General features: G+C 40.6%; 2 protein-coding genes across 4 annotated transcripts in view; one reads left to right on the top strand and one right to left on the bottom strand.

Moving 5' to 3' along the window:
• Window positions 1-87: 87 nt before the first annotated feature.
• Window positions 88-15,963, bottom strand: ptpn2b (protein tyrosine phosphatase non-receptor type 2b; the record flags this gene model as incomplete). Of its 2 annotated transcripts, XM_080008008.1 has the most annotated exons (10): window positions 15,631-15,961; window positions 14,816-14,906; window positions 14,604-14,704; window positions 13,184-13,282; window positions 11,736-11,873; window positions 9,621-9,830; window positions 8,528-8,689; window positions 6,469-6,665; window positions 6,273-6,371; window positions 88-877 (listed from the first exon to the last, which is right to left on the bottom strand). In XM_080008008.1, exons 1-10 carry the CDS (start codon window positions 15,913-15,915, stop codon window positions 856-858), a joined length of 1,404 nt encoding a protein of 467 aa, XP_079864134.1. In that variant the 5' UTR covers window positions 15,916-15,961. The 2 variants fall into 2 exon arrangements, with proteins under 2 accessions (XP_079864134.1, XP_079864135.1); XM_080008009.1 differs by lacking the exon at window positions 88-877 and having other exon boundaries at window positions 6,269-6,371; window positions 15,631-15,963.
• Window positions 15,964-17,610: 1,647 nt separating this feature from the next.
• The window catches only part of rnf19a (ring finger protein 19A, RBR E3 ubiquitin protein ligase), a 28,090-nt gene continuing 24,621 nt past the window's right edge, over window positions 17,611-21,079 (top strand). Inside the window, exons 1-2 of one of the 2 annotated variants that reach the window (XM_080002715.1) lie at window positions 17,687-17,733; window positions 19,724-19,781. In XM_080002715.1, coding sequence (XP_079858841.1) covers window positions 19,737-19,781 — 45 coding nt within the window. In that variant the 5' untranslated portion in view covers window positions 17,687-17,733; window positions 19,724-19,736. Of the gene's footprint in view, window positions 17,734-19,723; window positions 19,782-21,079 lie in introns of both variants that reach the window. The other variant, XM_080002716.1, reaches the window with a different exon arrangement.

Raw genomic sequence — 21,079 nt, forward strand, 5'->3', positions numbered from 1 at the left:
GATATAAATTACTTTAAAATGGCTTCTCTGTTCACAGAGAAGGAAGCATTTGAAAAAAAAAATAATAATAAAAAATTCACGATTGAACTAGGTAATACAAGTTTTATTTGTAGAACACACTCTGCCAGAAAAAAGTAAGACTGTAGACAAATTAATTTAAAAAGGAGGACTAGTCATGAAATAAGACTTCTTCTGTGTTCAAACCAAATACAACTGTCTTTTTTTTTTTTTTTTACAAGCATAAATATGGCTTTGTTTATGTTTTTTTTTACACACTTAAAAAGAACAATATGTACATCATGAAAACATTCCATGCCACTGGATTTCTTAAGTTTGGGGGGGGGGCGAGTGCTTTAATTTGGCCCGCCTGACACAATTTAAAACTTCAAGTAATCTCTTAGAAAAATAGAATATCTTATTTTTGCCCCTGAAAAAGTTTCCCCAAAAAATACACGTATTTGAAGAGCGTTAGAAATTGGTGATGCATAGATCCCCACCTCCCATTTCAGTTCATGTCGACAAGTCTTATTTCGGTAAGATGCAAATATGAAAAGCATAGAAAATACACTGAATAACAAAGAAGCAACTGATATAATTACAGGAGAACGGCTCCACACCACAAACAGTGCCAGGGGTTAAAGAGTTGGTGTGTGTGAATGTTGAAGTGTTTGCTGTAAACAACAGAGTTGAGGAGCAGGGAGAGCGAGGTTTGGGCTCTGGAGAGGTGAGATGAAGGGAGTGCCAGAGAGCGGAGAGGATCAAACCGAGAGGGATGACTTTGGGGAAGTGGGGAGGTGTAAAAGCTGGAGATCCCTGCCGATGTTGCAGCGAGGCGGCCGCGGTGAAAGACACGTTTTAGGGATCGCTGGTTCTCGCCCTGGATCAAACACAAGAAGGACACACAAGTTTGATTTCCGAGCCCGAAGGAAACAAAGGCCCCTTCAAATGTGCAATTCTCACCCAAAGTGATAAAAACAAGTGATCACAGAATATGAGAAGTGTTTGGGTTGGGTTTGATGTCTCTTCCGTTAGACTCTAATACTGTCAGATACTTGGTGGCACTCCAGTGTCTTTATCACTTTGGTTGAACAGCGCAGGCAGAAATCATAGGAATTCAAAATTACCCACTGCCACAAACTGATATTTTTGATTCAAATCAATATTTGAAGAGAAGTTCCCACATAGCTGCCCAAACTTGGGAGTATTTGGACACACAACATTTGGGATAAGGCTGGTCGATAATTTCATTTTGTCTTTTAGGAGCATCACATCAGGATGCTGAGCTGGGAGTTTAATTTGAACAAATACTTAAAATTGACATGCACCTAACATGGGATATAAGTAGCAGTAGATCTATATTGTGATGATTAAGTCTTACATATCGCCCAGCCTTAATTAGGGACGCCAGTAACCACGGGAGGACCAGTAGGAAGATGATGTCAGAGAAGTCAGATCGCAAGTCATTGGGTGATATGGGAGTAATGGGAAAATGCATCTGGTGTACGTGACCTAACTGAACAGAAAGATTGGATATTAAGAGCGCCGCCGCCGAGTGAAAGGGTTCATTTGGAAACAAATCAGCAATGATGTTTCAGGAGGGAATGGATTTCTGGGAATCCATTGAAGAGGATTACAAGAAGCTCCGTCAAGATAAAAAACTATTTTATTGTGACGGGGCTTCAGCATTCAAATAAATCCTACCGGTGTTATCTCTTCCAGTGCGCCACAATTCTGTTTATATTTAAAAACAAGGCAAAAAATGCAACAAGATGTGTTTTTTGCAAAAACCCAGTCCCTTTATGTTCAAAATGGCATACGGGTTGTTAAAAGTATGAGCCCAAATGAAGTGAAAATGACTACGTGGAAAACCTCAACGTTAGAAGTGGCAGCAAAAAATTAGGAGCATGCAACAAACTGTCAAAGCACCAACGTTTACTTCTTATGGGGTCATGAACCACGATATTAACACATGTCCACTGATATCATTTATGAAATTGATTTGACACTTTGTTTCTAGGAATAGGTTCATGTTCATTCACATTGCAGTGGTTGCCCATTAGGCCTTTATTCATTTTTGATATTGCATTTGAATTCCATGTCACATGGAAAATTGAGCTAGCATAAGGAAATACAAGAGGAAACTCGACAGCCCTGCATGTACAGAGCACCTCAACCAGCAGCTTTTAGCAGCATCAGGCCCAAACACAAAGCATGCCACGGTGCAGCCAAAATAATCACACGGCGAGAGAACACTACAGTTCAGCAAATCAGAAAACAGAAAGAAAACCAACACAGCAGCTGCAAAGCACACGGATAATCACACATATCCACACACACACACACATACACACAAACTTCACGTACAAGTTAAAGGGGCTCTTTTTAAAAGCTGGAGGTAAACTTCATCCTGTTAAAGTGTTCTTCGTGTTTGTTGCCGTCACAGAGGGGCACAGAGCTACTGTGTCCGCCACTGGACCGGCCAGTTGTTGTCATGTGCAGCAAATGCAGCCCAAACTGTCCAAGAAGAACCACAAGATTAACACCTTGCCAGATATCACAGTTTGCAGACCTGGCAACCTTGGGAAAATATGTTGATTACCACAATAGTGTAAGAGCGAGTTTCCGGGGCGTTAGTAACTGCAGCTAAATGGCTCCATCAGTTATTCACACCGTAGATGTCTTGTAACGAGGCTCATCACATCGTATGCGAGCTACTACGGCTAACTACATACAGTATACAAATGAATATCATTAGCATATACTACTTGAAATGCATCATCTCCAAAAGTTACCAAACATGTTTACCAACTAGAGATGCGCCGATTGCAATTTCCTTGGCCGATTCAGATTTGAACAAGAGCTGACTTGTCGATTCTGATTTTGGCCGATTTTCATTTTCATTCAATTATAGGTTCATAATAATACATTGACTATTAAATAACTTTTACGTTGTCATCCGATCATTTTGAGTTTAAGAGAAATGTCATTTTATTATCATTTGGTCTCATTGGGTATCTCTGCTGTATGTCAATGAAAAAAACATCATGTGATCTGATCACGCTCACATGATAAAAAAGCTGCACATACGGAATACTGCTGTAATATTCAATTACCACAATAGTGAGATTTCTGATTTTGACACTGTTTATTATTGTTCATTATTCACCATGGAACAATATAGAATATGAAACTGTCCCTGGGTTCCAATAATATGACTGTTTCAGTATAATGCAACCTGTAACTGGACCCAACATATAACTAACATAGAAATGTCCAGTTCAAACTTCAAATGAAAGTCTCTTTAACTTTTAAGTGCAAATATACATTTATATTATATTTATATGGTACTTGCATTCTAAAATAAATTGCAATTTTTGCAATACAAAGTAATAATAATAAATGACCGACTCTTCTTACTCTCGTTCACTGGAACGCACCGTGCATTAAACCAAATGGATCAAATAAAACAACTCATTTTTCTGAGTGACTCGTCAAGAACCGAAGTTCAAAAACGTATTAATCAGGAGCGGAGCTCGTGCACTATGATCAACCAGAGCAGACGCTCCGCTGAAGTGACAGGGATCGATACAGTCTGCAAAAATGTTTAATATTGTCACGTGATAGAATATTTATCTATTAAACAGCCGTCATATTCTTTCTTTTGCTCTCTTTTTTGAGCGTCAACTATGCAACTACATTACATTACGTTCGTATCGGGTTTGATTATCGGAGCATTTTTACGAGTACATGAGCAGAGTATCGGGCGTGTAAATTTGACAAATATATCTGATTGGTCGGTCACCGGTCATGGCCGATCAAGCTGAAAACCGGCCAACCGATCGGTTCATATGTGAACTTTACAGACACGTTTTGTGATTATTACTCCCCCACTTCCCATTTGACCTCAGCAATGGAGCGTTACTCCTTGTGGGATAGTAAAGCACCGCTGCGCTCAGTGCGCTGTGTACCAGTGGATGTTGAGTGAGGGAGGGGAGGGGTTACAGAACCACAGGTCGTAGCATCTGGTCCAATCCCAGGGATGTAGTTTAAATACCAAATAAATGTACGGTTTTGTATTAATCAATTTCAGTAATTAAATCACAATTTTTAATATATATATATATATATATATATATATATATATATATATATTTTTTTTTTTTTTTAAATAGCGTAGTTACAGCTGGCATTTCGTACCTCCTTCCATAAGAGTGTGTGATAAATTGCATTGCCAACGCTGCTTTAGCGCTGGGTTTACGTGATAAGGAGGTTGAGTCATGCATTTGAAAAACATGGCCTCTCTCTGTGGGGATTACAGGAAACAAGGACTCTGCCGGCCTGCTGCCAACACACAGGACTGTTACATTAGAGGAGTCATGTGGAGGGGAACTCTGTCTCCCATGAGTCACCCTGAATCAGAGGGTAGATCTCCACTGGATATACTTACATCCTCAAGGATGGTCAGGATTTATTTTTGGGGTAGCGATTAGTAGGGCTGGGTATTGGGCAGGATCTTACGATTCGATTAAATATGGAATCAATCCTGTATTGAGGAGATGGCTTAAACAGTTTCTCGACAAAAATTAGTGGGTATACCTGTTTTTTTTGTTTTGTATTTCTAAACGCAGGTAAACCGCTAAAACAGGCGATTGACACCTTTCCCATTGCCAGGAAAATTATCTTTCTGGTGTGTCATGTTCAACGTCACAAACACGCCGGGAAAAGGGCGTGTCATGGTTCCAGTGTGATTGAGAATAAAACAGTAGAGACGACAAAACTGTATACTTTGGAAAAAAAAAAAGGCTCATCACCCAGCGAGACTCTGATCTCCCTGTTCCTACGAAAGAGCCATTCAAAAGAATCGGATTGTTCGTATATCTATACTGGAATCGGCGAAGGGCCGTGCACGATGCGTGCACCGGTCCTTTGGCGGAGGGGAGTGGAGACACTCATCTGGTTCAGAGACCGGAGCCCGTCAGGGAGCATGGGCCTCTCCGCTGTGGTGCCCATACTCGAAACATTCCATGGTTCCACATGCAGGAAAAAAAGTTATTTACTTCTGATTTGAATTTCGGATTCTAACTGGGATATGAAATGATGGAATGATTCACGGTGTCCTGTTTACATCTGAGCCGATCGGAGGTGGAGCTGATAAAAAAAAAAAACATGTCTATTGCAAGGTCATTTGATCGGGACTGAGACCCGGGTTTTACCTTTCCCGCTAATGACAAATGACGGATGTTAGCGGGTGTTACCGGGTTTTTGGTGCAGTGTGAAAAGGGTATTACGATTCTATATCATAAGGCGTTTTTCGCACCAAACAATTCTGGGGACTCCCTGAACTGGGAACTGGGAAGGTCCCGAGAAAACGAAATACCTTCAAGAGCTTTTTTTCTGGTTGCATTCGCACTGCCAATAGCAACTCTGAAGTGATGTCAGCCATTGGGGTTTTAGCATGACTTCCGTGTTGTCTTTACTCCATAACTTTCTCTGATTTCACCTGATCAGTCCACCGATATGTGTTTCTGAACAGATTTATGGCAAGAAATAAGCAATCTAGTTGCTGAATCTTCACTCAAATTAGATCTACAAGTCGGGCTTGCATCGGGACAACGTAAGCAGATTTTTTTGGAAAATAAAATAAATATATCTACAATTTAAAAAATATATATATATTTATTTATTTTTATTACTGCTGAGTGTACCTGGGCTAGTCCTCACCCAGAGCAATGCGACTCGACCGGGCGGGCTGTCCTCAGTCCGAGGGACCCTGGACTTACGTCCTGACCAATCACCGTGCACTTAGGTCACTGTCGGTTCCCCTTGTGCTTGAGTAGGAGCTTAAAGAAAGTCCCCCAAGAACATCATTCTAAGAACTACAATCATTCCTAGTTCCTGCAGCGCGGACACAAACATCGGCGGTTCCTCCAAAGGTTCTTTTAACTATGAATAAGTTGCTGCGATGCCAAAACACCTATATATTGACATTGTATACATAATGAGAACCAACTTTTCAGTGTATCATCGGAGGTGGATTCCAAAAATATTTCAAAGAACAAATTAAGTCATTTAAGAAATTCAATATTTAAATCCATTCGTGACCACAATGGTATTTAATTTACGCAGAAAATGGTTGCATAACTTCCAAACAAATTCAGAAATTGAAATTATATAATTGAATTTATATCAGAGTATCTATTAGCCCTAGTGATAGAAGTGAAGAAATGTATATGAAAATTAAACTCAAATGGAATTAATAAATAAAAAATCACCTTTTCCTCTTCTTCTCTGACTCATTTATCCTGGTCTTGCTTTGCTGAGGCATCTTGGCTGCGGTCGACTTTGAGATGCTGTCTTCTCTGCGTCTCTTGCTGCGTGAAAAGAATACGAATCTATTCGGTGAAATGGACCAACGGTCGTCCTTTACTTAGTTTAAAACTCATAAAGGGCAGACTGGTAGGTACTCACTGTGCTGTGCTGCCGTCCACTTCCGCCTCCTTGCGGGGGGACTGCGGGGGGGTCCTGCTGTGCTGCCTGTGGTCCCCGCCCTCCGGGGGCGGGTGGCCTCCCTGCTGGCTGCCGTTGACACGGTCCCGAGTCTGCGCTGGTGGGGGAGAGTCCGATACTGGTTCCTGGTCCTCCTTGGAGAGCTCCCGCCACCGCTTCTGTAGAGAAGAGGCGGCAGGGTTTTTACTGCACATGTACGGCTCTTCTATTATCATTTTGTCTATTGCAATGTTACACGGGAAACTGGGAAATAGGTAAATGCTTAAATACAAGAGAAAATAGGCTTGTGTGTTTGTGTGGAAAAGAAAAAGAGGTGTTGTGATTCCTTGAATTATGAGCCGATCATCGATCAGTATCAAAGCAGTATTGGTGTTGATACCGATTACTAAGACTCGTCGAAGCCTTCTATTTATCGGGGAGCATTATTTGTTTATTTAACTATTCTTGACAACATTTTGTATTAAGTATTAAAATTAAGAGATTAGAAAGTATCATGACAACTGTTTTATTGTCAGGCAACATGAGCAACATATTCCACTCTCTCTCTGAAGCATGAGGGGCAAAGCTTTGGATCAAGATCCTGTTTACACCTGGCATTAACATGCATCTTTGGTGATAATCACAAGTGGACAGCTCGAATGCCAGGTGTAAACGCACCCAATGCGTCCTCAATGCAGTTTGAGATCCGAGCGCTCAGACCACATTTGGAGGTGGTCTGGGCCACACTCTTTTGGCATAGAAACCACAAATGAGTGTGAGGTGGCACAGGACAGGTTTGGTTCATGCCATGACGCAGTGATCGGGACAGTCCCTTAACTCATTGTGTTTCAAACATTTGTTTCACACAAGTAGGAATCAAACGAAAATAAATACATCTGTCTACACTGCTGTCTAGACAGTGGAGTGTAGACAGATATCTACACTCTCCGCTATCCCGATCTGCAGCGTGTAGGGGGCACCGCTGTCTAGAGGAGAAAAAAAAACTCTACTCCAATGTAATTCTGAACGGATTACGGTCATTCAAATTTCTCTGTAATCCGCAAAGTCTGATTGTTAATTTGTTGTGTCAATTATGTTTTTATCACCAGTTGATCAAAGTTTACGATTTGACATGTAAGTGATGGGTTTTCACTGCCTACGTCACCACACTCGCATTGCGAGTCTTTCGCGAGAGAAAGTAGGCTATTCAGTAAGATCCTGCACGTAATTCTGGGAAGACTTTTACTGTCTTTTTTCATTTGATTTGACTGCTGCAGTCAAACTGGAAACTTGCAAGCTCTAACATTTGCCAAAAGATGTCAAAAAATAAAGACAAGGGGAGTGAGGAAGGCAAACATTTCCTCATTCTTTGTGAGGACATTTTATTTATCTGTTACATTTTCTATTATCTGTTCTTTTTCCTTGCACCTCAATTGTTCCGTACCTTGGTCTGTTGTATGAAGTTGACTTGGGTTCTCGAGTATAGATTGTTATGAGCCTTTTCAGGTAATAATTGGTTAAGAGTCCCTTTAACCAATATAAGTATATTGACAGACTCCAGTGGAAGACTTTGTATTTATCTTGGGAAACACTTCTTGGAACTACTTTATTTTCTTTGATAACAAAGCACTTATATTGCTCAGGGTGACAGAGAAAAGGACTTTGCTAAATGGGGCCCTGGGAATATGGCCAGACATTTACGCATGTGTATGAGTTTGTTTGTGTGTGTGAGTGAGAGAGTTGGAGAGAATTGGAAAACAAGTGAGTCAATGGGTGTTAGTCATAAAATGTGCGTAGGATGAGATTCAATCATAAAGTCAACTTACGAACTATTCCATGAACAGAGGTGCTTTCATCATTTTTTTTCATGCCTGAATTTGTTCTATCGTACGACCATGTTATATATGCATATAACATATTTAATTGAGTTTCTTTTCTCAACAACTAAAGCAAGAAGAGAGAAAAAGAACAAGGGTTTTGCCAACCAGACCCAGGGAGTGAGGCATCCATGTTCATGGCAGCGTATGGGTGGTGCTGGTACCTGTAGAGAGGAGTCTCCCATGATGCATTTGGCTCCTTCCAGGACAGCCATGTAGGAGAAGCGTAGCTGGTCAGGGGTCTGGATCAGGCCCATACGGTACTTTCTCATGTCCAGCAGGATGCTTTCGATGTCTACCGCGGAAGGGTCTCTCCTCTTGTCTATCTGGTCGGGACAAAACATCCAAGTCAGATCAACGCACTAACAACTCTGCAGTTGTTACATATCAATATGTATTCCTCTAGGGTGCAAGTTTAGCATTAGTTAAAATACAAGTAATTGCTTAAAAAGCAATCTAAAGGCTGACAGGTTTGGTATTTTCACTGTTGAACACAGGCATTGCTTTGTAACTTAAACCCCTTTCCCACTGCACCAAAAACATGGCAACATCCGCTAACAATCTGAATTTGTCACCAGTGGGAAATGAAAAACCCGGGCCTTAGTCACAGGTCAAATGACCCGGCAATGAATCTGATGGGCTCTGATGTGAACAGGACTCCCAGGTCGACCCGCTAATTTTGGCCCCTTTATCTGCGCAATGCGATGCGCGTTGAAATTCCGGACACTGGGGCATAAATAGACAGGAATATCTGTGTATCAGTCTATCATTTCATATCCCATTTAGAACCCAAAATCAGAAGTTATTGACCTTTTTTCCGCATGGGGGACCGTGAAATGTTGTGAGTGTGGGGATCCGGTGCGCACCGGCAGCATGGAGTATCCATGATGCTTCTTCTGTAGTGTTGGGTCGTTCATGAATGGTCCGATTGTTTTGAATGGTTTAAAATCCTTTTTTTTTTATAAGTTGTACAGTTTGCTTGAGTTGCTGTCTCTTCTAATGTTTTATTCCCAATCACACTGGAACCATGACACGCATTTTTCGGTGTGTTTGTAGGGTCGAACGTGACGCAACAGAAAAAAAGGCTGGTAGACCCGAATATGTATGAATGAATATATAAATTGAACACACACACACACACACACACACACACACACACACACACACACACACACACACACACACACACACACACACACACACACACACACACACACACACACACACACACACACACACACACACACACACACTTACCAGGACCAGACACGTGTCTACGAGTGAAAATGTCCCCGATCGTCCAATCCCTGCACTGCAGTGCACTACAGCTGGCCCGTGGTCAGCCCCGAGTGAACCCGACTCTCGCACTTTGAATAGGAAGTTGAGGAAAGATGCAGGGGACTCTGGCACGCCAAAGTCAGGCCACGTGGTGTAATGAAAGTGATAGATCTCTCTTTTCTCCCCCGTCTAAAAAGAAAAAAAGAAAATGCACACAGATCCAACTGGATGATTAAAAATCAAAACAAAAATTTTGTATTTTGTAATTTTTCTTTTTGGCAATGCCCAAAAAGGCTTTGTTCAAATCAGATTGGTTAATGTATTAAAGAAAGAAGAAATTATTCTTATGATATGTAAAAAAATACATGATTTCTGATAAAATCTTGATGAACAAATTTGTCAAGTTTGATGTAAGCCATAGGGAAGCAAACATGATCTCTGATCTATTCTCATTTTATTGATTGCAAAGTAGAAAACATTTTTAAAACATCCTTGCTTTGTGTTTTTGAACACAACACATGCTTTGATTCAACACTTCCTACTTCAAAACACGACAGAAAGAATAAGAAACTTGCTTCACATGCCGACAGTGTAACAATGAAAGGACTAAGTGAAATTTAACTAATGATATGAGTTCACTTTGGAATCATTGTCTGTCTTTATCATGGGACTTTGAACAAAGAACTAGATATTGGGATGTATCGATATTGATCCTGTTTTGGTTATAAGAATTTATAATCGGATAATTTTAATGACCAACTTACCATTGTTTCCAAATTAATGTCATGGCTTTACAAGCCTTACACGTCAGGTAAATGTCAGGTAAACGTCAGGTAAACCCTTAATGCTACAGCTACAGTTCTATCCCCACTGGTAATCAATCTATAAAGATGACTTAGTGGAGTGGTTTTACTGCTGGAGTTGTTTTTCTGTAGCCTGGTATCGCCAGACTAATTTGCAAATGCGTATTACTCTGGAATCTCTGGAAAATGTGGGGATGGTAGCTCAGGAGGTAGAGCTGGTCGTCTAGTAATCCAAAGGTCGCTGGTTCGATCCCAGGCTCCTCCTGATAGCATGCTGTAGTGTCCTTGAGCAAGACACTTAACCCCTAATTGCTCCTGATGGCTGCGTCCGTCGGTGTTTGAATAATTGTAAGTCGCTTTGGATAAAAGCGTCTGCTAAATGACTAAATGTAAATGTAATGTAATCCCTCCATTCATTTTCAATTTCAAAGGCACGTTAGCAACCAACCAACAGCTCATTAATCTCAGCAAAATAACTACGCTCCGCTGTACTGATAGCGATAGACACGCAGTGCACAATTTTGGAACACTGTCAGGCGACAGATAAATAATTAATCGATTGTTCTTCGTTTACCTTGAAGTACCTCCAAACTGCCGACATTTTATTTCCATCACTCTCTTATTTTAGCGGCAACTGAAAACCTGATGCCAACATAATGTTACGTACATTATGTTGGCATCAGGTTTGAGCATAGGAACATTTTTACGAGTATGTACATGAGCACTGTATTGGGCGTGTAAATATGACCGGCACAGAATCTGAAAATAGCTCTGACACTGATTAGTGCATCTGACCCTTTATATGTTAATATTATGGTCACAATTTACGGTAACATTTTGTATCAATTGACATAATTTTATATATAAAAATAAAAATATAATTTTATATTTAAAATGTGTAGTTTCAGCTGCCATTTTGTACCTGCGTATTTTGACCAAGAATTGGGTGTTTGGTACACAAAATGCATGCAGGTTGGCAGGTCTGCAAATATGGAGGTTTTGGGGAACATTTGACTGTTTATGTTCCTCACCTTGAAAGAAGTTTATATACTGCCACTCACTTTTTGATTGTGATTTTGCTTAGAAATCTTTGGTCACCACACAGATCAAGGTTAGAAACATACAGTACATTGTGAAATGTACTACAAAAACGTATTACTTTCAAGGAGATGGGACACCTCCCAGAGGTCGTTTCTGTTTGTTTCAACACCAAAAAACATTATCTTTATGATGTTCTCTTAATTGAGTCTTAAAAGTAATTTGCCATAGCACGAATAGCACTACAACTCACATTTACATTCTGCAGCTCCAGGACTCTGGTGGTATAATAAGACTTGACATCCTCGGAAAGCAGCGTGACCAGGAAACGTGTGTCTCGGAAGGCCATCTCTTGTTCCTCGGCTGAGGGCCAGTACTGGGCACACTTTTCCTGTCAGAAAAAAAGACAAGATATTCAACAATCAACTATTTTTGACAGTCAGTGACTATTCTGGCTTGGAACTTAAGAAAGTTTGCCATGGAGGCAGACACTGCTCATGTGACAATGAGAGCGACTAAAAAAAAAAAAAAAGAAGTCAAGAACTGCTAAGGGCTCCGAAAAATATATTTCCCTTGAAAGGTTCTAAAATAGCCCTGAAATTGCCTCTGTCCATCCAACCTTTAAAAATTATGAAGCAGCGACACTTTATGACACAAATCATTATCACCCTTAAATTAAAGCCCTTCATTATGTCATTATAACCCTCAAATAATGAGATATTTTCTTGGCAATAAGCCGGGGAACGCATATTATATTCAGACACAATTTCTAATGGTTTATTATGAATCATCGTTTCCTGGAATGTAATTTAACAGCCTGCAGCCTGAAATGTCTGACCGCTGCATGTATATTATCACAGAATAAGTGCCCTTAAAAAAAGAATTCTAGAAAAATAAGGATGGGGAAGACATTATAGTGACAGAGAGAAAACAAACCACTCCAGCATTAAACATTGGTCTGAATGAGAACAGGAGTTCTCAGCACATTATAATTGGTGTTCACTGGCTCAACTGCATCCCAGTCTGCGTCAGTGACCACTCTGACAAAACACTAAATTCCAACTGTCATGCACACTAAGCAGTGTGCGCTAAACTCACTGGCCAAATGAAGGAAAATGTTCTCATTGGCTGGTGAATGTCAAACGTATCAGTCACTGTGGCTGGTATAATCCTAAAACTCTGAGCAACAATCAGCAGATTGTGTGTATTTGCTATTGCGATGTATACAAAAAATAAAATAAAATAAAAACCCCGCTGCAGCTATGCGAGCCACACAAATGTTGTGTCTCAATCCACCTCATAGTATGGCCAGGCTCGTGCTTGGCCATACTATGAGGTGGATTGCTTCCTCTGTGGCATTTTCTCAAGGTTTCTTTCATTGTATTGTTTTTTTTCCCCTGGGAGTTTTTCCTTTTCCGGGTGTAGGTGAAAAGGGACATATTATGAAAACCCACTTTTTCAGTGCTTGTGCGCATACATTTGGGTCTCTGATGGGCCTATTACCACAAAAACTGTGAAATAAGACAACCGAGTCAGTTGTTTGAAAAAAATGCTGTTCAGATTTGTGTCTCATACTTACGAGAGGTTTTTCAGTCTAGTCAACCTTGTATGCATATATTTCTGTAATTTGTCCAGCATCTGTGTGCTATTTTATCATCAAATCTTTTCTGAAGAGAACCATTTACTCATTTTAATTCTTACCGAGTCTTTCTCTATGACTCGATTAAGCATGATAACAGCCTTGGTCTTCTGCTCCCAGATCATCAGCCAAAAGTGACCGCAGGTGTTCCTGAGGGGGCCCTGGCAGAACATAGAGACAGCCTATTAGTCAAAAAATAAAAAGGAACTGGGTCTCGTGGGGGTCATGGGATGTATGGAAATGTACGAGGTTTAATGCAACCCTGAACAGGAATAAGTGTGTGAGAAAAATTAACTAGCAAAAGTTTAATGTTCACAGAACAGATAAAAGGTTGAAGGCAACGGATCACTTTAAAGTCAAGGCAAATGGTACAAGTTGTTGTTAGGGAAAGAAGAAACTAGAAAAGGGCATCGACTTTTATTTCAAACTTGTGTCTTGATTAACAAATGGAGGGATCAGCATGAATAAAGACAGAATCTATTGAGGTTTTGGGATAGCCTCAAATGATACATTTTGAATTTATTTAAATGTATAATAATATTAAGTGATACTGGCTTTTAACTAAAAGCCAGTATCACTTGGAGAGCTTCAAAGTACAAATGCAGACACAGTTTACAGAACTAAATGGAGGCCTTCATAATATTTAATTCTGCAACGTGCTCAGAACAACATCAGTCTGTCAGGGTAGGAAATCAACAAGGCGCGCGCACACACACACACACACACACACACACACACACACACACACACACACACACACACACACACACACACACACACACACACACACACACACACACACACACACACACACACACACACACACACACCTTGAATGGCAATGATCTAATGAACTTTAATTCTTGCTCCTACAGGAAATTCAATATTTGACAAGACACATTATTACACCATCAATAACATCAGACACTGACAGACATTTAGTTTCATCATATACTCATCCTTCTAAACCATGAAACAGCAACAACCTGGAAATGTTTTTCAATCTACCTTTGACTCAGAGTGCACTACAACTAATTGTTGTCTGCGTTAACCCATTTTCTTGGGACAGTGACAAAGTGTTGTTCTTCCAGGTTAGGTATGCCCTTAAATTGCTGAATTGTGAATATGTCAATTATCTCTTGTCCTTCCTCTTCAGAACAGTATTTACATTTATGCTAGAAAAAAAGTTAAACTTTGCACGCCAGCAATTTTAGATCAAAATTTGAACTCAGCATGTGCAGACAGCTTGCCATGTCAACAATCTGACCATCTTTAATGTGAGATAGAAGCCTACTTAAAATATAAATTTATTATATAAGGATTTCAATCATTCTTAACTTATGCTTATTTTACAAAGACAATTCTTTGTAATTGTAATTTAACATATCAATGTCAAAGCATCTGTCGAAAAGCACTAAACACCACACTACGTTCCTTCTCTGCAAAACCACTGAAGCATCTTCATATAAACATTGGACTTGCCTGAGTCAATATGTAACTTCTCTGGGCTTCCTCCATCCACACTAGACTGGCATTGATGTAGTCGTTCTCTGTGTTCTCCAGCTTTACTCGACTATGATCAACTAGAAAATTGGGGATTTCAAATATGTGCAATGGTTACTTATTAGGAAGCATGAACAGTAAATGGTTTGCAAAATACAAATGGAAAAATATCATCTTCAAGTTCTACTCACACGGGCTCACATCTCTGTATCTGTTACGATTGCGATTCTCTGGATATTTAGCGACTTTATATGAACATTCATGGGACTGATTCCTGATTTCCTGCAAAAGACAGAAAAAAAAATTTAGAGACATGAGAAGGCTGAGGGGACTAATGTCCATAACGGGGGAACATCACATTGTTTAATAAGTTTAAAATTGAAATTGTAAGTTATAAAACTGTTACTGTTTAAATAAAAGTAATAAAAGCGCAATGACATGTTATTTAGAAAAATGCACCATTTGTTTCACTCCTCCAGCGAATAAACATAGATTAGCAATCTTCTTGACTCACTCATCTTTTGCAATGCTGTATATATTATATTGTTAAACTATTGTGTTCTCAACCCGGGTACACACGGTGTGTGTGTGTGTGTGTGTGTGCGAGCAAACTTCCACAATTTCCTATTTTTACAGTATGAATTGTTGAAACAGGGTGATAGTGTATAGTTATTGTTTCGGTGTATTGTGTATTGCCAACTTTTAAGTTACTGTTTAAGTTTATTGTATAAATACAACTTTCAATGTTTTTGCCTACGTTCGGGCCTTTTTCGTTCATTTGTAGGTTTATTACAGATTGCCATTTTTCCAGTTTGTATGACTTAATACTTATTGCCTGTTGTTTTCTTGTGAGCCGCTTCGACATCGCGTTTTCACTCCGGGGGACGAATAAAGCGTCTCTTTATCCGGGTTCGAGAGCAGCTTCACCGAACTGCGCCCTGGCATCCACGGCTTTAACTACTGCGCTAAGCGTGCTAAGCTAACTTCGCTAAGCTAACACACTCACTATGTATAGGTTCTGCCACCGGCCCTCTGAGTCCATGTCTTCAAACTTCTGCTCCATTTTCAGCGTGACAGTGTCAGGCGGCGGACAGACACGGGTAACTGTACGTTCGCGGGAAAGCTTGTCTACTCCATTGCTCCGTCCACAGCGGGGGTTTCGTCCGGTGAATTTCTCGGCGCACGCTAGCGAACTCACGGTCTGTACGTTATAATCTGACGCGCTGGTTGGCGTCTGAAGCACGTCCGGTGCGCATGCGCCGACTGGGAGGGGGGGGGGGGGGGCGGTCATAGACGCTTAACCCGCACCAAGCGAAGAGTTTCTGTGGTGCGTTCGGGTCGCGTCGGAATTACGGACTTCGAACAACATGTTGCTCGTAAACGACTTTTTTTTTTTTTTGGGGGGGGGGTTTATTATTTTACGTACAGACAACATATACTGTCATCAACACAGCCCGACAGAGGGGCAGAAAGGGGAATCAACTGACATAAAAGACATCAAACACATGTATAGTTTGGACGGATGTCTTGATTGCTCCAGTCACGGCTTTAATCTACTGCATGGTGTTGTTGTCAAACACCAGAAGCAACTGTCGGGCAGTTGTGAATGTAGATATAGGACCCTGCTACGACAACGATGATTTAGCTCAAAAATACGTTGGTATAATATAATTACTTATGTTTCGCATTTCCGTCGCGGAAACCAAAACGAACATTTTCCCAGCAGAGGGAATTGCCCGTAAACCACAAAGTGAATGTCGTCACGCCGAGACCTCAGCCGAACCCGTTCCACGTCTCGACGGAGAGTTGCCAGGAACTTTGGTTTGCGCTGTTCTCGCCGTGCGTCGATTTGCTGCAACGTTCGACGTGCGCTGTCCGAAGACATCGGAGAACAGCAGAGGTTATGCGCGGTCAATCACATCTCATGCATTTAATGAGGTAAAGCAATTGAAATGTTACAACAACAAAAAAAAACCCAAAGAAAACACAAAGGCGATGTAAAATCAAAGCAAATGTTCGTTGTGGGGTGGGGGAGATCCCGGCGAAAGCGGTAGACAACAACACTCGGTCAAAACAAGGTGTCGTGGGCGTGTCCCCCCGAAAAACCCCGTCGCTCTGTCGCGTCCTGTCGCGTCCTGTCGCCTGTGTTCGCGTCCCGCGAGCAGCCCCGCGGCACGACGTGGCCGCACGGTGGCGTCGAACAGGGTGGGAGAGGAAGTGATGATTCAAAACGTTGCCTCGAGCCCGAACTTCAAAGTAAAAGCGCAGAACTATTGCGCGTTCGGTGTTTTGTGTTTTTTTTTGTTTGTTTGTTTTCTTCTTTTTTTCTGGTTTCAAGTGTTTCCAGCTCTTCGCTTCCTGTGTTTGGGCTCCTTTGTCGACGGTGGCGATCCGGCCCTTTTCTGTTTTGATACAATGGCATTGTTATTAGGATATACCGACAGCAGGTATCGAAAGCAAGGCATTTTTTAATTTCTCGGACGCTACTTCGACTTGGTGACAAAGCGGGAGGTAAGGATTGGGGCGTACCAAGCAGTAGTATACGAAACAAAAACACAAGAGCACACAGAATATACAACATGTGATTCTCCGCCCGGGATCAGTTAAATCAGTATTCTATGGCGGGGGGTAGTGGCATCATGGTTGCTCGAGCGGCTGTATGAATATAGATAGAGATGCTCTGCACAGTTCTCTGTATACATTTACACGGGCACAGGTGCGTCTAAATTCGAACAATATTATTCCTAAATGATCTCAATTTCTTTAACTTGAAATAGGGACGGCATAAAGACATGTGGGGCAGTCGGGTTTGCACAGCTCTTAACGTGTACATATATTCTAACTTTATATTCTTGAAGCGGTCACGTCACACCCAGCGAGGTTACCGACATGGTGGCTTTTACTTTGAAAATGCGCACTGACCGGAAGTTCTATCCAAACGTCCGGCCGAGCGTTCACTCTTTTGTCGGGTTCCCAGGGAATGTACACAGAGCGCAGCCAAGTTTTTCCACCACGAAATCGCTGCTCGGGAGTCGGTGGCAAACGCGGCGGCAAGAGGCCATCGACGGAGGTTTCGCCGCGGTGAAGATACGGTTTTCGTCGCCCAACGGTGAGTTTTGCATATAAAATACTTTTACGGCGAGAACTGGCAAGTTCGTTACTTTCGAGACCGAACTTCCCCGTCTTCGGGGTTATACTGCAGCTAGCTTACTAGCCAGCTAGCTAGTTAGCTTCCCAGCGAGCTTGTCAATATAACCATATCGTCTCCGTTCTCTGTTGTCACTTAACCGTAACGTTCATATTTTCTTGCTGACTAGGTTATGGTGTTAGATGTCTAGCAAACAACTTACGACAAGCGTCCCTGGTCATCAGCGAGATAACCGGGCTCTGGGTGATTAAGTAGCATAATCTAGATCAAGATAGCGTTAGCAGGCTAGCGTTGGCAAGTCAGCTTGTTTCTAAACTACCGGTATTTATCTCGGACAATTTAACATTTTCACATTGTGTTCGTTTTCACGATGTGGTCCTGTATAGATATGTATATACATACACATATGTATGTCTTTATAGGTGTAGCCATATATTTGTTTATACTTTCCTAAACATATATGTCTAACTCCACTAATGCCACTTTATTCCGACAGAACATTTAGCTGACTGTGACTGTGATATGTCATGGTTTGATACAGCCGACAAAATGTATTAATTGTAAGTCGCTTTGAGTAATAAAGCTAAATGACGTAACTAATATAAACAGAAATCTTAAACCACTAAAACGCTTTAGCAGTGGTGGTTAGTAAGCAGTTAATTGCTTACTATTTATCATCTCCCCTAAAAACACGTTCAGTGACATCTATGTTTTGAAAAGCCACGTTCAACAGTGAAAGCCCATCGTTCTAAATAATTGTTTCCCCATGACGAGCCTAAGAGGCCTCATTAAATCATTTACATAAAATCGAAGGTATTTCATGATTTTAGTCGAGATCAAGATGTGTTTTTTCGATGGACATTTTACTTGTTGATGTTCCAACATGACTTCTGTATCACTATCAGCATTTTAATTTTTTACGCTTTAGTCCTTAAATGCTAATCTGTTATTTATCACTTTTCAGTTAAAAAAAACCCCCAAATGTTGTTCACATGGCCTTTAGCTCATTTTTGTAGTTTGGATAAAATATAAGAAGTTGCGTTTTGTCAAACCACTGCTTGCCCAAATACAGTGTAAATGTTAATGCAAGTAAACCTGTACTAAGTCGACTGAGCTTTTCTCAATAGCCAATGTCTATTTTTGGACACAGACTTCATGCATGGCTTGACTGTATAACATGTTAAATGCTAAATAATCCCAAACCCCTCTTGCTGGAGCTCATTGCCAGCGATTTATGGTGTTATCTCTTATCTAATCACCGGTTACTGTTTAACCTGATCAATCTCAGGCTGAATCCATTCTCTGCTGAGTAAATAGCAGGCCGCTGAGAAGGGAAAACACTTTAAATATTGCTACAGAGATCTTAAATTGTCACTTACAGGCTATTATTGTCTTTTGGAAATTACACATAATTATAATAATTTTATATATTAAATACCTGAAAGCCTGGAAATTTCCTCCGGGGCACTTTGCAATGACAAAGGGCGTGAGCATTGCCTGACTCTGGTCCAAGAAAAGAAAAGTGTGTACTTCGAAGCAGTTTTTTGAAGTGAAGATATATTTTGTTAATCAAGCATGTGATGTGTCTTGTATCACACCTGTTGATGTTGTAAAGAAAGACAAAATTAATGTCAAACGTGTATTAACTGTTGATGCACCTATAAAGCTTGTTATGCTTTTAACACCCAATTTAGTAGCATAACGTGAAACACAGGAGTTCGGACTGTTAGAATGACGTACTTTAAATCCTTGCCTTTTAAAGGGATTTACCAAAAATTAGACCAGTTGTTTGTAAGCTTAATTGTTTTAGATCTCAAATATATATTTACGGCTATCAAAAGTATTTCTCTTACGGTAAATATCTATTTTGAAAGTTTTAATCTACAGTATATCAATATCCGCTTGATGTAAAATCTACATTTCCAACACTACCATTTTGTTTTAAAATCAGGGATCTTTTCTAAATGGAAAGAACATCCAGAATTCCCCTCGCCTTGACAAATTGTCAGGTATGCATCTCTTTCCAAGCCTGTCCTCTCTTCTATGCTCAATCTGCTCATCTCTCCCTGTGCTGTACTGCTCTTGTGCGCCGTATAACTTTACATTGTGACCTGTGTCAAAGTGATACGTTTGTTTATGATGAAAATGCTGAGCCTCCGCAAGCAAGTGATTGGTTGCAGTGGCTGTGGGAAAGGAACTAACAATTATGCTTTATCTCCTAAACGACTTATTTATCATCTAGCATTAGAGGCTAACGTCAGCAGAAAACAGTCATTGTTATGACTCTGTCAACAGGTGCCTCCTTTTGGCTCAAATTAATCTAATTGATTAATCTTTTAGATAGTCAAACCATTTGACTAATAATTAATTAATAATAAATTTACTTTAATAAATCCCTACCTTTTACATGACATGGAATCTTTTCAGATGTATTTTTATTTGCATTGTTACAGTTCTAGTTTTACACAGGCAATGCATTTCTTTTCCTGGAAGAGTTTACACACTGATTGATTATTTGTTGCTTTCAGAGATAAAGATCCTAGAAAATATCTATTCCGTTTCTTTCTTTGACCAGTAAACAATATAGAAGCTGTGCTGGATTATTAAAAAAAGGTCAACAAATGATTTACCTTGATCTCACAAGCTTGTCTGTTGGGGCTAGAATTTCTCACCTGATGTTATATTTACATTCCAACTTGCCTATTTAGATGAGGTGAAGGTGCAAAACGGAACCATGTTTCCACTGTGGGAGCTTTATAAAGAGGGCTTGTGGCAAATAGAAGGCTTGGCTTCTCAGTGCACTTCATTTAATATATTGATACCAAATTTATTTTGCCGTCAATCACTAATACCAGAGATACTTGGGAAATTTGTGTGGTCTGCAGCTTGATGGATGTAACTGGGGAAAAAACATACACTTTCACAATGCTGCAGTTAATTTAATCAGTGTAGGTTGGCTTTCATTGAACAAACGTCAGCACTGCCATAGGACAGTGAATAGCTGTCTGTGTCTTTTTTTCCATCCCTCATTGTAGAACAGAGCGGAAAAGGGCCATTTCCTCCCAACTCCACCACCCATGTGCTTCCTACCCCACACTGGCTGGGGTGAAAAGCCCTCAGCCCAGGCAGAGAGGAATGATAGTGAAGGGACTGTCACAAAATATGGCCATTGGGGAATGTATGATGTAGAACACTGATTGGGTTGATTTCCTTAATACTACCGATCTAATCACCTTCATGTCTGTTTTAGGGTTTAAAGTCCCAGATCGCAGATGCCTTTTTTGTTTCCAATTGGTGTTAGCGTCAT

Source organism: Zeus faber (genome assembly GCF_960531495.2).
Source record: "Zeus faber genome assembly, chromosome: 1".
In the NCBI taxonomy this organism is placed as follows: Eukaryota; Metazoa; Chordata; class Actinopteri; order Zeiformes; family Zeidae; genus Zeus; species Zeus faber.